Genomic DNA, 15,932 nt, shown 5'->3' on the forward strand with positions numbered 1-15,932 from the left:
AGTGGGCGCCTGTTACGAGCGGGGTCCCACAGGGGTCAGTTCTAGGACCAGTGCTATTTTTGATATATGTGAACGACATGATGGAAGGAATAGACTCTGAAGTGTCCCTGTTCGCAGATGACGTGAAGTTGATGAGAAGAATTAAATCGGACGAGGATGAGGCAGGACTGCAAAGAGACCTGGACAGGCTGGACATGTGGTCCAGTAACTGGCTTCTCGAATTCAATCCAGCCAAATGCAAAGTCATGAAGATTGGGGAGGGGCAAAGAAGACCGCAGACAGAGTATAGGCTAGGTGGACAAAGACTACAGACCTCACTCAGGGAGAAAGACCTTGGGGTGACCATAACACCGAGCACATCACCGGAGGCACACATCAACCAAATAACTGCTGCAGCATACGGGCGCCTGGCAAACCTGAGAATAGCGTTCCGATACCTTAATAAGGAATCGTTCAAGACACTGTACACTGTGTATGTTAGGCCCATACTGGAGTATGCAGCACCAGTCTGGAGCCCACACCTGGTCAAGCACGTCAGGAAGTTAGAGAAAGTACAAAAGTTTGCAACAAGGCTAGTCCCAGAGCTCAAGGGAATGTCGTACGAGGAAAGGTTAAGGGAAATCGGACTGACGACACTGGAGGACAGAAGGGTCAGGGGAGACATGATAACGACATACAAGATACTGCGGGGAATAGACAGGGTGGACAGAGATAGGATATTCCAGAGAGGGGACACAGGGACAAGGGGTCACAACTGGAAGCTGAAGACTCAGACGAGTCACAGGGACGTTAGGAAGTATTTCTTCAGTCATAGAGTTGTCAGCAAGTGGAATAGCCTAGCAAGTGAAGTAGTGGAGGCAGGAACCATACATAGTTTTAAGAAGAGGTATGACAAAGCTCAGGAAGTAGAGAGAGAGAGAGGACCCAGTAGCGATCAGTGAAGAGGCGGGGCCAGGAGCTGAGTCTCAACCCCTGCAACCACAATTAGGTGAGTACACACACACACACACACATGACAGGGCTTGGGAAAACATGATCTCAACACGCAAAATACGCAGAGAAACTGATAGAGCAGACAGGGGCAGGATGTGAGAGACGGACAACAGGTACTCGAGGGCACAGCTGGAAATTAAAGCCACAGATAAGCCGCGGGGATGTCAGGAAGTATTTCTTCAGTATCAGGGTAGTTAGGAAGTGAAATGACATCGACAAAGTGGTGGATGTAGGCTCCATTCATAGTTTTAAGAGCAGGTACGGTAGGGCCCACGAGGCTAGGAGAAAGTGAACCTGGCAAGCAGCAAGCTGAGAGGCTTGGAGCAATAACTCGAACCCTGCAAGCACAGGCAGGTGAGTCAGTAATAACAAGTGTGAGAGGCAGGTACACACTTTTAAAGTGGTGGCCAGACGTGCTGTCTTCTCTGGGCCCTGGTATCATAAGTGGTCCCTTGAGGTCTTAATTATAAGTATAAAGTGCCCTTGTGACCATGAACCTCTGACATCTATGAGTAAGGTCCAGGAGTTACACTACAACCCTCACCCTTTCCCTCCTTCTATTCTTTTTCTTTCATCTCTTAATCCAGTTCTTGTTGACTCCCTGATTCAGTTTTCTTACATATATAACTTACTCTGGACTATAATATATATATATATATATATATATATATATATATATATATATATATATATATAGAGAGAGAGAGAGAGAGAGAGAGAGAGAGAGAGAGAGAGAGAGAGAGAGAGAGAGAGAGAGAGAGAGAGAGAGAGAGAGAGAGATAAAGAAATAAATAAGAGTAAAAAGAGAGAAATCTGGACCATCAGAAAGGTGAGACAGCAAAAGGCAACCAAACAGAGTAAGAACAAGGAGGAGAAAGTGGAAAGCGAAAGGAGGGAAATAAGAAAGAGAGGAAGATAGAAAGCAAGAAGAAAGGACTGTCAAAGATGAGTGAATTATCAAGTAACAACAGAAGTCTTCCTCTTCAAGACTTACACCAGTCAGACACTCCACTTAGGAGGAGGAGGAGGGGTTAGTAACTGTCAGTAGTAGTAGTAGTAGACTAGTGGTAGTAGTGGTAGTACACCAGTCAGACACTCCACTTAGGAGGAGGAGGAGGGGTTAGTAACTGTCAGTAGTAGTAGTAGTAGACTAGTGGTAGTAGTGGTAGTACACCAGTCAGACACTCCACTTAGGAGGAGGAGGAGGGGTTAGTAACTGTCAGTAGTAGTAGTAGTAGACTAGTGGTAGTAGTGGTGGTACACCAGTCAGACACTCCACTTAGGAGGAGGAGGAGGGGTTAGTAACTGTCAGTAGTAGTAGTAGTAGACTAGTGGTAGTAGTGGTGGTACACCAGTCAGACACTCCACTTAGGAGGAGGAGGAAGGGTTAGTAACTGTCAGTAGTAGTAGTAGTAGACTAGTGGTAGTAGTGGTAGTACACCAGTCAGACACTCCACTTAGGAGGAGGAGGAGGGGTTAGTAACTGTCAGTAGTAGTAGTAGTAGACTAGTGGTAGTAGTGGTGGTACACCAGTCAGACACTCCACTTAGGAGGAGGAGGAGGGGTTAGTAACTGTCAGTAGTAGTAGTAGTAGACTAGTGGTAGTAGTGGTGGTACACCAGTCAGACACTCCACTTAGGAGGAGGAGGAGGGGTTAGTAACTGTCAGTAGTAGTAGTAGTAGACTAGTGGTAGTAGTGGTAGTACACCAGTCAGACACTCCACTTAGGAGGAGGAGGAGGGGTTAGTAACTGTCAGTAGTAGTAGTAGTAGACTAGTGGTAGTAGTGGTAGTACACCAGTCAGACACTCCACTTAGGAGGAGGAGGAGGGGTTAGTAACTGTCAGTAGTAGTAGACTAGTGGCAGTAGTGGTAGTACACCAGTCAGACACTCCATTTAAGAGGAGGAGGAGGGGTTAGTAACTGTCAGTAGTGGTAGTAGTAGACTAGTGGTAGTAGACTAGTGGTAGTAGTGGTAGTACACCAGTCAGACACTCCCCTTAGGAGGAGGAGGAGGGGTTAGTAACTGTCAGTAGTAATAGTAGTAGACTAGTGGTAGTAGTGGTGGTACACCAGTCAGACACTCCACTTAAGAGGAGGAGGAGGGGTTAGTAACTGTCAGTAGTAGTAGTAGTAGACTAGTGGTAGTAGTGGTAGTACACCAGTCAGACACTCCACTTAGGAGGAGGAGGAGGGGTTAGTAACTGTCAGTAGTAGTAGTAGTAGACTAGTGGTAGTAGTGGTGGTACACCAGTCAGACACTCCACTTAGGAGGAGGAGGAGGGGTTAGTAACTGTCAGTAGTAGTAGTAGTAGACTAGTGGTAGTAGTGGTGGTACACCAGTCAGACACTCCACTTAGGAGGAGGAGGAGGAGGGGTTAGTAACTGTCAGTAGTAGTAGTAGTAGACTAGTGGTAGTAGACTAGTGGTAGTAGTGGTGGTACACCAGTCAGACACTCCACTTAGGAGGAGGAGGAGGGGTTAGTAACTGTCAGTAGTGGTAGTAGTAGACTAGTGGTAGTAGTGGTAGTACACCAGTCAGACACTCCACTTAGGAGGAGGAGGAGGGGTTAGTAACTGTCAGTAGTAGTAGTAGTAGACTAGTGGTAGTAGTGGTAGTACACCAGTCAGACACTCCACTTAGGAGGAGGAGGAGGGGTTAGTAACTGTCAGTAGTAGTAGTAGTAGACTAGTGGTAGTAGACTAGTGGTAGTAGTGGTGGTACACCAGTCAGACACTCCACTTAGGAGGAGGAGGAGGGGTTAGTAACTGTCAGTAGTAGTAGTAGTAGACTAGCGGTAGTAGTGGTGGTACACCAGTCAGACACTCCACTTAGGAGGAGGAGGAGGGGTTAGTAACTGTCAGTAGTAGTAGTAGTAGACTAGTGGTAGTAGTGGTAGTACACCAGTCAGACACTCCACTTAGGAGGAGGAGGAGGGGTTAGTAACTGTCAGTAGTAGTAGTAGTAGACTAGTGGTAGTAGTGGTAGTACACCAGTCAGACACTCCACTTAGGAGGAGGAGGAGGGGTTAGTAACTGTCAGTAGTAGTAGTAGTAGACTAGTGGTAGTAGTGGTGGTACACCAGTCAGACACTCCACTTAGGAGGAGGAGGAGGGGTTAGTAACTGTCAGTAGTAGTAGTAGTAGACTAGTGGTAGTAGTGGTGGTACACCAGTCAGACACTCCACTTAGGAGGAGGAGGAGGGGTTAGTAACTGTCAGTAGTAGTAGTAGTAGACTAGTGGTAGTAGACTAGTGGTAGTAGTGGTGGTACACCAGTCAGACACTCCACTTAGGAGGAGGAGGAGGGGTTAGTAACTGTCAGTAGTAGTAGTAGTAGACTAGTGGTAGTAGACTAGTGGTAGTAGTGGTGGTACACCAGTCAGACACTCCACTTAGGAGGAGGAGGAGGGGTTAGTAACTGTCAGTAGTAGTAGTAGTAGACTAGTGGTAGTAGTGGTGGTACACCAGTCAGACACTCCACTTAGGAGGAGGAGGAGGGGTTAGTAACTGTCAGTAGTAGTAGTAGTAGACTAGTGGTAGTAGTGGTGGTACACCAGTCAGACACTCCACTTAGGAGGAGGAGGAGGGGTTAGTAACTGTCAGTAGTGGTAGTAGTAGACTAGTGGTAGTAGTGGTAGTACACCAGTCAGACACTCCACTTAGGAGGAGGAGGAGGGGTTAGTAACTGTCAGTAGTAGTAGTAGTAGACTAGTGGTAGTAGTGGTAGTACACCAGTCAGACACTCCACTTAGGAGGAGGAGGAGGGGTTAGTAACTGTTAGTAGTAGTAGTAGTAGTAGACTAGTGGTAGTAGACTAGTGGTAGTAGTGGTGGTACACCAGTCAGACACTCCACTTAGGAGGAGGAGGAGGGGTTAGTAACTGTCAGTAGTAGTAGTAGTAGACTAGTGGTAGTAGTGGTAGTACACCAGTCAGACACTCCACTTAGGAGGAGGAGGAGGGGTTAGTAACTGTCAGTAGTGGTAGTAGTACACTAGTGGTAGTAGTGGTAGTACACCAGTCAGACACTCCACTTAGGAGGAGGAGGAGGGGTTAGTAACTATCAGTAGTAGTAGTAGTAGACTAGTGGTAGTACACCAGTCAGACACTCCCCTTAGGAGGAGGAGGAGGGGTTAGTAACTGTCAGTAGTAGTAGTAGTAGACTAGTGGTAGTAAACCAGTCAGACACTCCACTTAGGAGGAGGAGGAGGGGTTAGTAACTGTCAGTAGTAGTAGTAGTAGACTAGTGGTAGTAGACTAGTGGTAGTAGTGGTAGTACACCAGTCAGACACTCCACTTAGGAGGAGGAGGAGGGGTTAGTAACTGTCAGTAGTGGTAGTAGTAGACTAGTGGTAGTAGACTAGTGGTAGTAGTGGTAGTACACCAGTCAGACACTCCACTTAGGAGGAGGAGGAGGGGTTAGTAACTGTCAGTAGTGGTAGTAGTAGACTAGTGGTAGTAGACTAGTGGTAGTAGTGGTGGTACACCAGTCAGACACTCCACTTAGGAGGAGGAGGAGGGGTTAGTAACTGTCAGTAGTGGTAGTAGTAGACTAGTGGTAGTAGTGGTGGTACACCAGTCAGACACTCCACTTAGGAGGAGGAGGAGGGGTTAGTAACTGTCAGTAGTAGTAGTAGTAGACTAGTGGTAGTAGTGGTAGTACACCAGTCAGACACTCCACTTAGGAGGAGGAGGAGGGGTTAGTAACTGTCAGTAGTGGTAGTAGTAGACTAGTGGTAGTAGACTAGTGGTAGTAGTGGTGGTACACCAGTCAGACACTCCACTTAGGAGGAGGAGGAGGGGTTAGTAACTGTCAGTAGTAGTAGTAGTAGACTAGTGGTAGTAGACTAGTGGTAGTAGTGGTGGTACACCAGTCAGACACTCCACTTAGGAGGAGGAGGAGGGGTTAGTAACTGTCAGTAGTTGTGGTAGTAGACTAGTGGTAGTAGACTAGTGGTAGTACACTAGTGGTAGTAGTGGTAGTACACTAGTGGTAGTAGTGGTAGTACACTAGTGGCACTAGACTAGTGGTAGTACACTAGTGGTAGTAGTGGTAGTACACTAGTGGTAGTAGACTAGTGGTAGTAGTGGTAGTACACTAGTGGTAGTAGACTAGTGGTAGTACACTAGTGGTAGTAGTGGTAGTACACTAGTGGTAGTAGACTAGTGGTAGTACACTAGTGGTAGTAGTGGTAGTACACTAGTGGTAGTAGTGGTAGTACACTAGTGGTAGTAGTGGTGGTACACTAGTGGTAGTAGTGGTAGTACACTAGTGGTAGTAGTGGTAGTAGACTAGTGGTAGTAGTGGTAGTACACTAGTGGTAGTAGTGGTAGTGCACTAGTGGTAGTACACTAGTGGTAGTAGTGGTAGTACACTAGTGGTAGTAGACTAGTGGTAGTACACTAGTGGTAGTAGTAGTAGTACACTAGTGGTAGTAGTGATAGTACACTAGTGGTAGTACACTAGTGGTAGTAGTGGTAGTACACTAGTGGTAGTAGTGGTAGTACACTAGTGGTAGTAGTGGTAGTACACTATTGGTAGTAGTGGTAGTACACTAGTGGTAGTAATGGTAGTACACTATTGGTAATAGTGGTAGTACACTAGTGGTAGTAGTGGTAGTAGATTACTGGTAATAGTGGTAGTACACTAGTGATAGTAGTGGTAGTATACTAGTGGTAGTACACTAGTGGTAGTAGTGGTAGTACACTAGTGGTAATAGTGGTAGTACGCTATTGGTAATAGTGGTAGTACACTATTGGTAGTACACTAGTGGTAGTAGTGGTAATACACTAGTGGTAATAGTGGTAGTACACTAGTGGTAATAGTGGTAGTACACTAGTGGTAGTAGTGGTAGTACACTAGTGGTAATAGTGGCATTACACTAGTGGTAATAGTGGTAGTACACTATTGGTAGTAGTGGTAGTACACTATTGGTATTAGTGGTAGTACACTTGTGGTAGTAGTGGTAATACACTAGTGGTAATAGTGGTAGTACACTAGTGGTAGTAGTGGTGGTACACTAGTGGTAGTAGTGGTAGTACACTAGTGGTAATAGTGGTAATAGTGGTAGTACACTAGTGGTAGTAGTGGTGGTACACTAGTTGTAGTAGTGGAAGTACACTAGTGGTAATAGTGGTAGTAGTGGTAGTACACTAGTGGTAATAGTGGTAGTAGTGGTAGTACACTAGTGGTAATAGTGGTAGTACAATAGTCGTAGTAGTGGTAGTACACTAGTCGTACTAGTGGTAGTACACTAGTGGTAGTACACCAGTCGTAGTAGTGGTAGTACACTAGTGGTAGTAGTGGTAGTACACTAGTGGTAGTAGTGGTAGTACACCAGTCGTAGTAGTGGTAGTACACTAGTAGTAGTAGTACACTAGTCGTAGTAGTGGTAGTACACTAGTGGTAATAGTGGTAGTGCACTAATGGTAGTAGTAGTAGTACACTAGTAGTAGTAGCAGTAGTACACTAATGGTAGTAGTAGTAGTAGTACACTAGTGGTAGTAGTGGTAGTACGCTAATGGTAGTAGCAGTAGTACACTAGTGGTAGTAGTGGTAGTACACTAATGGTAATAGTAATAGTACACTAATGGTAGTACACTAGTGGTAGTAGTGGTAGTACACTAATGGTAGTAGCAGTAGTACACTAGTGGTAGTAGTGGTAGTACACTAATGGTAATAGTAATAGTACACTAATGGTAGTACACTAGTGGTAGTACACTAGTGGTAGTACACTAGTGGTAGTAGTGGTAGTACACTAATGGTAATAGTAATAGTACACTAATGGTAGTACACTAATGGTAGTACACTAGTGGTAGTACACTAGTGGTAGTACACTAGTGGTAGTACACTAGTGGTAGTACACTAGTGGTAGTACACTAGTGGTAGTAGCAGTAGTACACTAGTGGTAGTAGTGGTAGTACACTAATGGTAATAGTAATAGTACACTAATGGTAGTACACTAGTGGTAGTAGTGGTAGTACACTAGTGGTAGTAGCAGTAGTACACTAGTGGTAGTAGTGGTAGTACACTAGTGGTAATAGTGGTAGTACACTAACGGTAGTAGTACACTAGTGGTAGTAGTGGTAGTACACTAGTGGTAGTAGTAGTAGTACACCAGTGGTAATAGAGGTAGTACACTAACGGTAGTAGTAGTAGTACACTAGTGGTAGTAGTGGTAGTACACTAATAGTAGAAGTAGTAGTACATTAGTGGTAGTAGTGGTAGTACACTAGTGGTAGTAGCAGTAGTACACTAGTGGTAGTAGTGGTAGTACACTAGTGGTAGTAGTGGTAGTACACTAATGGTAGTAGTAGTAGTACACCAGTGGTAATAGAGGTAGTACACTAACGGTAGTAGTAGTAGTAGTACACTAGTGGTAGTAGTGGTAGTACACTAGTGGTAGTAGTAGTAGTACACCAGTGGTAATAGAGGTAGTACACTAACGGTAGTAGTAGTAGTACACTAGTGGTAGTAGTGGTAGTACACTAGTGGTAGTAGTAGTAGTACACCAGTGGTAATAGTGGTAGTACACTAACGGTAGTAGTAGTAGTACACTAGTGGTAGTAGTGGTAGTACACTAGTGGTAGTAGTAGTAGTACACCAGTGGTAATAGAGGTAGTACACTAACGGTAGTAGTAGTAGTACACTAGTGGTAGTAGTGGTAGTACACTAGTGGTAGTAGTAGTAGTACACCAGTGGTAATAGAGGTAGTACACTAACGGTAGTAGTAGTAGTACACTAGTGGTAGTAGTGGTAGTACACTAGTGGTAGTAGTAGTAGTACACCAGTGGTAATAGAGGTAGTACACTAACAGTAGTAGTAGTAGTACACTAGTGGTAGTAGTGGTAGTACACTAGTGGTAGTAGTAGTAGTAGTAGTACACTAGTGGTAGTAGTAGTAGTAGTAGTACACTAGTGGTAGTAGTTGTAGTACACTAATGGTAGTAGTAGTAGTACACTAGCGGTAATAGTGGTAGTACACTAATGGTAGTAGTAGTAGAAGTACACTAGTGGTAGTAGTGGTAGTACACTAGTGGTAGTAGTAGTAGTACACCAGTGGTAATAGTGGTAGTACACTAATGGTAGTAGTAGTAGGAGTACACTAGTGGTAGTACACTAGTGGTAGTACACTAGTGGTAGTACACTAGTGGTAGTACACTAGTGGTAGTAGTTGTAGTACACTAATGGTAGTACTAGTAGTACACTAGTGGTAATAGTGGTAGTACACTAATGGTAGTACTAGTAGTACACTAGTGGTAATAGTGGTAGTACACTAATGGCAGTAGTAGTAGGAGTACACTAGTGGTAGTACACTAGTGGTAGTAGTAGTAGTAGTACACTAGTGGTAGTATTGGTAGTACACTAGTGGTAGTAGTAGTAGTACACTAGTGGTAATAATGGTAGTACACTAATGGTAGTAGTAGTACACTAATGGTAGTAGTAGTACACTAATGGTAGTAGTGGTGGTGATGATTTTCTTGTTCACTGTTTTAAGTTGATATCAGAATGTCCAGACCGCCTCGTCCAGGTCACAGTGAAGAAAAGGAGGAAGAGAAGGAGGAGAGGAGAAATAGAAGATAGATGGTGAGAGGACAGGCTTGACGAGCCTTCAACAGTTCATTATAGAAAGCTGTCGGGTGACAACACTCACACTCAAACTTAAATTCGCACACTCACTAACACTCACACTCACACTCACCACCTGGCCTACTAGACAACTAGCTGGAGGAGAATGACTTAAAAATCTCACATTGCACTACAAAAGTTTGTTGGTTCAACGTTTCGCTCTAAAGAGGGAGAAACATTACCCCGGTCAAGCCTTATTCAACCATGTCTTCCTCCTAAAACTTATCAATAACAAATTCTTCAAGTAACTAACGAATGTTCATATTTGTGTATTGTTCCGGATGAGGTATTGTAATTTATTATTTTCTGTTCACTCCTAAATACACACACACACAAAAGTGGCGGGGCCAGGAGCTGTGACTCAATCCCTGCAACAACAACTAGGTGAGTACACACACAAGAAAATAAACATATCTATATCTATGAATGTTACCTATTAATGCTGCCTCTTTCAAATCTAGACACTTATTTTGCTTAATTCTACTATTAGGAAAACATTACTAGTGTATATTGCACTTTGAAGACACGGTAACATAGTTACATAGCCTAGTAACCTCAGAACACTAGCTGGTTACGGCTCTTTCTCATCTAGTAACTAGGTGAGGTTGTGAATTTTTAGTGTCGTTACTACGTAATGGACATAAATACACTGGAGGACATGTAGAGAAGAATGACAAAAATCTTTCATGCATGATTTCTTCCAGTCAGGGTATCAAGGACACAGTGTGTCCTTGATACTCCTTGAGACTGATTGGAGGAACTAAACTGACACAAAAAATAAAGCATTTTTATATATTCACCTTGACTCTGGATGACTGGGCATGCACTGAGTGGTCATTGACTGTATGTGACTGACAGTGAACGGTTGAGTTACTGAAATAACTCATTTTGTAACTGACTGGTAAGAATGACTGGCTAAGTAACTCACTGCTGTCAACTGATTGACTAAATAGCTAACGAGTGACGCCCTGAGTGGCTGGATATATACAACTGATGTCTAAGTGACTGGCTACCGCCTTAATTACTGACTGGGCGAGTAACTTGCACATAATATTGGCCCAGAAATTATTAACTTGACTACAACTGCTGAAGTCCTGATAGTCTGAGTCTATTTCCTTGTCTGACTGACCCACTGGTTCTCAGATTCTCTCAGTCACTGACTAACCCACTGGTTTTCTAGACTCATTAAATGAGTGGTAAAAATGACTGGCTGCTTTTGAAACTTGCTGCCGGCTGACTGTTTAGCTCGCAGCCTGATGGGCTAACTGACTCCTACGACTCTCCACTGACTGGATATCAAATCAGTAAACAGTACATGTATACTTAGGAATTACATCATGCAACAACGACAGTGTGTTGACTAGCAGAGAAACAGGAATCACAGACCAACACCTGTGTATTTGCTCTGCTTTCACCTGTTACATTAATAATAAAAAATCACAAGAGTGATTAGAATGTAAACTTCCAGTAATATATATATATATATATATATATATATATATATATATATATATATATATATATATATATATATATATATATGGATTGCATGGTACGGATACAGTAGAGTTTAGGAAGACTAACATAGGCTTGCAGGAAGACGGAGGTGGTCTTGCGGACTATTATGAGTATGATTGAGGGGTTTCCAAGATTACTATACTTATTTATCACTAGCACAAAGATTATTTTGTTGCTGCAGGTGATGGAACGTTCAGCTTCAACGAGTTTGTGGAAATTGTTTGTAACATGGGAGGAGGAGGCGAGAGGCAGGACGAGGAGAAGGAATTAAGAGATGCATTTAAGGTATGTCTCACATACACACACAAAGAGCTGACAAGGCATTGTTAAGAAGGTTTGGACACTTAGAGTGGATGGAGTAAAACAGGATGACATGGAGGGTATATAAATATGTAGTAAAGGGAAGGAAGTATAGGGGTAGACTATGGAAGGATTGGAGGGAGGGGATAACGGAAGATTTGCATGCTATGGGCTTGTACATTCAACAGGCTTGTGTGAGTGTGTTAGATCAAAGTGGAGACAAGTGGTTTTTATGGCTTGAAGTGCTGTTGGAGTGTGAGCAAGGTAACATTTATGAAGAGATTCAGCAATTACCCTGACTTAAGTCCTGGAGTTGGGAAGTACAGTGCCTGTACTCTGAAGGATGGGTGGGGATGTTGCGGTTCTGAGGATCATGTGAACTGTTTACCTGGAGTTTACCTGGAGAGAGTTCCGGGGGTCAACGCCCCCGCGGCCCGGTCTGTGACCAGGCCTCCTAACTGTGATATAAGAACGCTTCTGAAAAGACAATGATTGAATGACGGTGAATGTTGTTCCTCTTTTTGGGTCACTCTGCCTAACGTAGGGATGAGGGTAAACAGTCTGTGTAAATTTATTATTAGTAGTAGCAGTGGTATTCGTATACCACACACTATGGCCGGGTGGGGCAAGTGACGGCTCCCATCTGGTCAGGGAGGATCGAGCCTTCATTATTTTGCACATTTACATATTTTAATAATTATATTTAAAAAGTGTTAACTGTATTCTCCCTGGGTAGATTTTCGACAAGCACGGTCGTGGCTACATCTGCGCGAGCGACCTGCGCGCCGTCCTGCAGTGTCTGGGAGAGGACCTCTCTGAAGAGGAGAGTAAGTAACCCACAACTCTTATTTGACCTGTGTACCATTGTGTATGTGTTTCCAGCAGCTCTTGTTCATGTTTTGTTTGCAGTTCCATCTTCTCAGTTCTTTCAGATGAGCTATTATCGCTGTCATGTCATATTTTTTCTTATATTTTGTGTGTGTGTGTGTGTGTGTGTGTGTGTGTGTGTGTGTGTGTGTGTGTGTGTGTGACGATGCACATGCGAGTGTACACTCATGCACTTGTCTCGCACACAGTTGAGGACATGATCCGGGAAGTTGACATTGACGGTGACGGGCGTATTGACTTCGAAGGCAAGTATATGAAGTGTTGAAGGTCAAGAACGACAGGAAGAGGGGGAAGAAAAGATAGGTGGGGGGAAGGGGAAGAAGGGAAGTGAAGGAGGGAGAGATGGGAAGGAGAGAAATAAGAAGAGAGAATGCAAGGAATTCTTAAAAATAACGAGTATAGTATAATGATTTAGAAGTTTTAAATAATAATAATAATAATAATAATAATAATAATAATAATAATAATAATAATAATAATAATAATATCTATTAAGGTTAACAAGGTTTTAACATAAAGTGTTGCACACTATTGTTCAACAAGTGTTCAAACCAAATTATTCTACTTTGAATCTTGTGAATATTCATTTTATAATACGATAATTCCAGAATTTGTAAAGGCCTTGGGAGAGAATGACGGAGATGATGAAGATGACCAGAAAGATGAAGAAGAAGATGAAAAGAAGTGAAATGCTACGAGGCTGCAAAGAACACTTCGATATCAAGACGAGAATGAAAGATATAATGTATATTAGATGTACCAAAGAACTGGTTCTTTATGACCACAACGGGAGGCTCTCCATAGGCTTGCAATTATCAAAATTTGACTGGGCACCAGCATGTTTTTTTTAACTCATCAACTGGGTTTTAAATGTTATACACCTTCACACGCGATGGTTTTTTTTCTGTTTTACTTAATCACCAACGATGGTTGTCTTATACTCCATCACCCAGGATGGTTTTCTTGACATACTGCATCACCCAGGACGGTTTTCTTGACATACTCCATCACCCAGGATGGTTTTCTTATCATACTTTGTCACATAGTTTTCCCGTTACACCATCACCTAAGATGATTTTCTTGTTATACTTCACTACACAGAAAGGTTTTCCTATCATATGTTATCACACAGGCTGGATTTTCCTTCATACACTACCACAAGGGATATTTTTTTGTCAAACCTTATAATACAATGTGATTTTCCTACCATACACTATCACATGATGATTTTTCTGTTATATATCATCACATAGGATGTTTGTTATTCTATACACAAGCTAGCTAGATAAAATGCCTATAAATTTCTCCACTTATTCTATCAAATTATCTTATTAAAGAAAACGTGTTTTGATCAAGTTATGTAAGCGCTCTAAGTGGCGGGGTAACATCTTTTACAATTGATAAATAAGAAATTTGTGCAACATCTGGGTATCTTTATTCTGGAATAAAGAAACCCAAATGTTACACAAGTGTCTCATTTATCAATTTGTTGGTTTTCTAAAACATTTATTCACATCTTTCACAATTGCCTCCAGCAGTTACATTTCTTTGAAAATAACTGAATATTTGGGAAACGCTAATTAAAAATTGGTCTTTATACTACTGCAAATAATATTCCGTGGCTCAAGTGGTAGTCTTCGGCTCACAACTAAAGGACCTGGAGAGGGTGTAAATGTTAGGCATATCTCCTTACATCTATTGTTTTTATTACGGAAATGAAAAGTTTTCGGGAGATTAGAATTTCAGTGTTGTAGACTGGTCTTGATATTTCTGAAAGGTAATCTGTCCTTAACAAATGACAACTATTAACCCCATTAATGCTTATGGTGGCTGAATTTTACTCTTAAGCGTATATAGTAGGTTCCATTAACACCAATGTCCATAGTAGGTCCTACTAAGTACATGGAAAGTTCTACCGTCACCAATGTTTATGGTAGGTTCCACTACCATCAGTGTTTATGGAAGATCCTTCCATCACAATATTTATAGTGATATTCATGAAGGGTAAAGGACTGAACACATTCCATGGCTAAGGTACTCAGCAGCCCAAAATTTCCTCACCACTTATTCCACCGCCTCTCATAAGTATCTTTGTACTGAATCAAGACCTTGGTTTGCGAACACATCTCATAAACCATACCACGGGTGGGGATAGAACCCGCGATCAGAGAGTATTGTTTGTTTGCAGTCGTGTCATTACGATTTCGTGAGTCATGAAAACATCTCATCACTGAAGGTACTCGGGTGCTGCACATGTGTCTGTTTTCATGTTCATTTGCCACATGAAAGAGGGAGAGATAGGGTGTGAGAACAGCCTAGCTTAAGTCAGTAGGCTCAGTGTTATGTTTCTATATTTTTATGTTATTTGTATATTCTTATAATTTTTTTCATATGAATATTTATGCAGTGTAAGAACATTCTATAGTAATTTTTTTAAATTGTGATGTTTAAATGGTTATTAATGTAATATATATATTTTTAAAGGTTTGTTTAATTTATGTCAATAATGACTGTAATTAATTTTAAAATATCTAAATGTGTGTATACATAAAATCTATAAGAATACTCACCATTATTTTCCAGGTCATACAATGTATAGCTGTGGCCTTTATCTTATATACATAAAGTTATTAAAATTTAAATAAGTTGTCTAAGTTGAGCAAAAATAACTCAAGTAACTCACTAACACCTCGCCTCACACAAATTCAGAATATATATGCGAGTTATAATCCAGCAGCAACACTTACCCTGAGAGTTAGTATGTGAGATGTTGCAGGTGTTGGGAAGGGAAGGGAAGGAGTATGTTAGTATGTGAGATGTTGCAGGTGTTGGGAAGGGAAGGGAAGGAGTATATTAGGACAGTGCAGAGAAAATATTACTACACTGGAGGACAATATTAAGACAAACAAGATCAATATCAGAAGAAATAAGAATAATAACAGGACAGTAAGGATAATATCAAGACAGTCGAGGATAATATCAAGACAGTCGAGGATAATATCAAGACAGTCGAGGATAATATCAAGACAGCCAAAAATACGTTAGTCCTGAGGAGTGTAGAAGCCATTCGTGGCCAAACATTTCCTCAATAAAATATTCCAGTATTACGCATGTGTCTTATTTCATATGGAGATGTAATAATGGTAGAATTACCGACAAAAATGTTACGGCTTGACAAAGCTCCTGGAGAGCGAAACGTTGCCACAATAAAATGTCACAGTAATTGCTTCCGTGTCCTTTTACCTAACATTGTGGAGATGTATTTTATCTAAGGGTCTCTGTCTTGAACTTTTTAGATTAATTCAGACAGACCTGATATATTAAAACTTCCTGTGTATTCTATCATGGTGGTGAATATACTAATATTAGACAATTCTAAACATATATACCTCTAGAGTTTTTTGACAATTTTGGCTCCATTCCCCTTACACAATGTGTCCATTCAGGCTTCTGTGTATAACACTTGCATTGGTCAAGTCTCTCGTACATGCATATTTGTGTTCACTGACTCTGGTGTCCAGACATCTTGAAGTCTTCCCGTCTAAATCTTATCACAACCTCCACACGGGAGCAGCAGCAGCAGCAGCAGCAGCCGCAGCAGCAGCA

At 42.1% G+C, this 15,932-nt stretch overlaps 1 protein-coding gene across 1 annotated transcript; it reads left to right on the plus strand.

The window, feature by feature from the left end:
- The first annotated feature begins 1,760 nt into the window (after positions 1-1,760).
- On the plus strand, positions 1,761-15,550 carry LOC128703841 (uncharacterized). The gene is made up of 5 exons (XM_070081443.1): positions 1,761-2,023; positions 11,320-11,423; positions 12,175-12,265; positions 12,515-12,571; positions 12,935-15,550. Exons 1-5 carry the CDS (start codon positions 1,939-1,941, stop codon positions 13,012-13,014), a joined length of 417 nt encoding a protein of 138 aa, XP_069937544.1. The 5' UTR covers positions 1,761-1,938; the 3' UTR covers positions 13,015-15,550.
- The last annotated feature ends 382 nt before the right edge of the window (positions 15,551-15,932 follow it).

The sequence above is a fragment of the Cherax quadricarinatus genome, unplaced genomic scaffold (assembly GCF_038502225.1).
Source record: "Cherax quadricarinatus isolate ZL_2023a unplaced genomic scaffold, ASM3850222v1 Contig2760, whole genome shotgun sequence".
NCBI lineage: Eukaryota > Metazoa > Arthropoda > Malacostraca > Decapoda > Parastacidae > Cherax > Cherax quadricarinatus.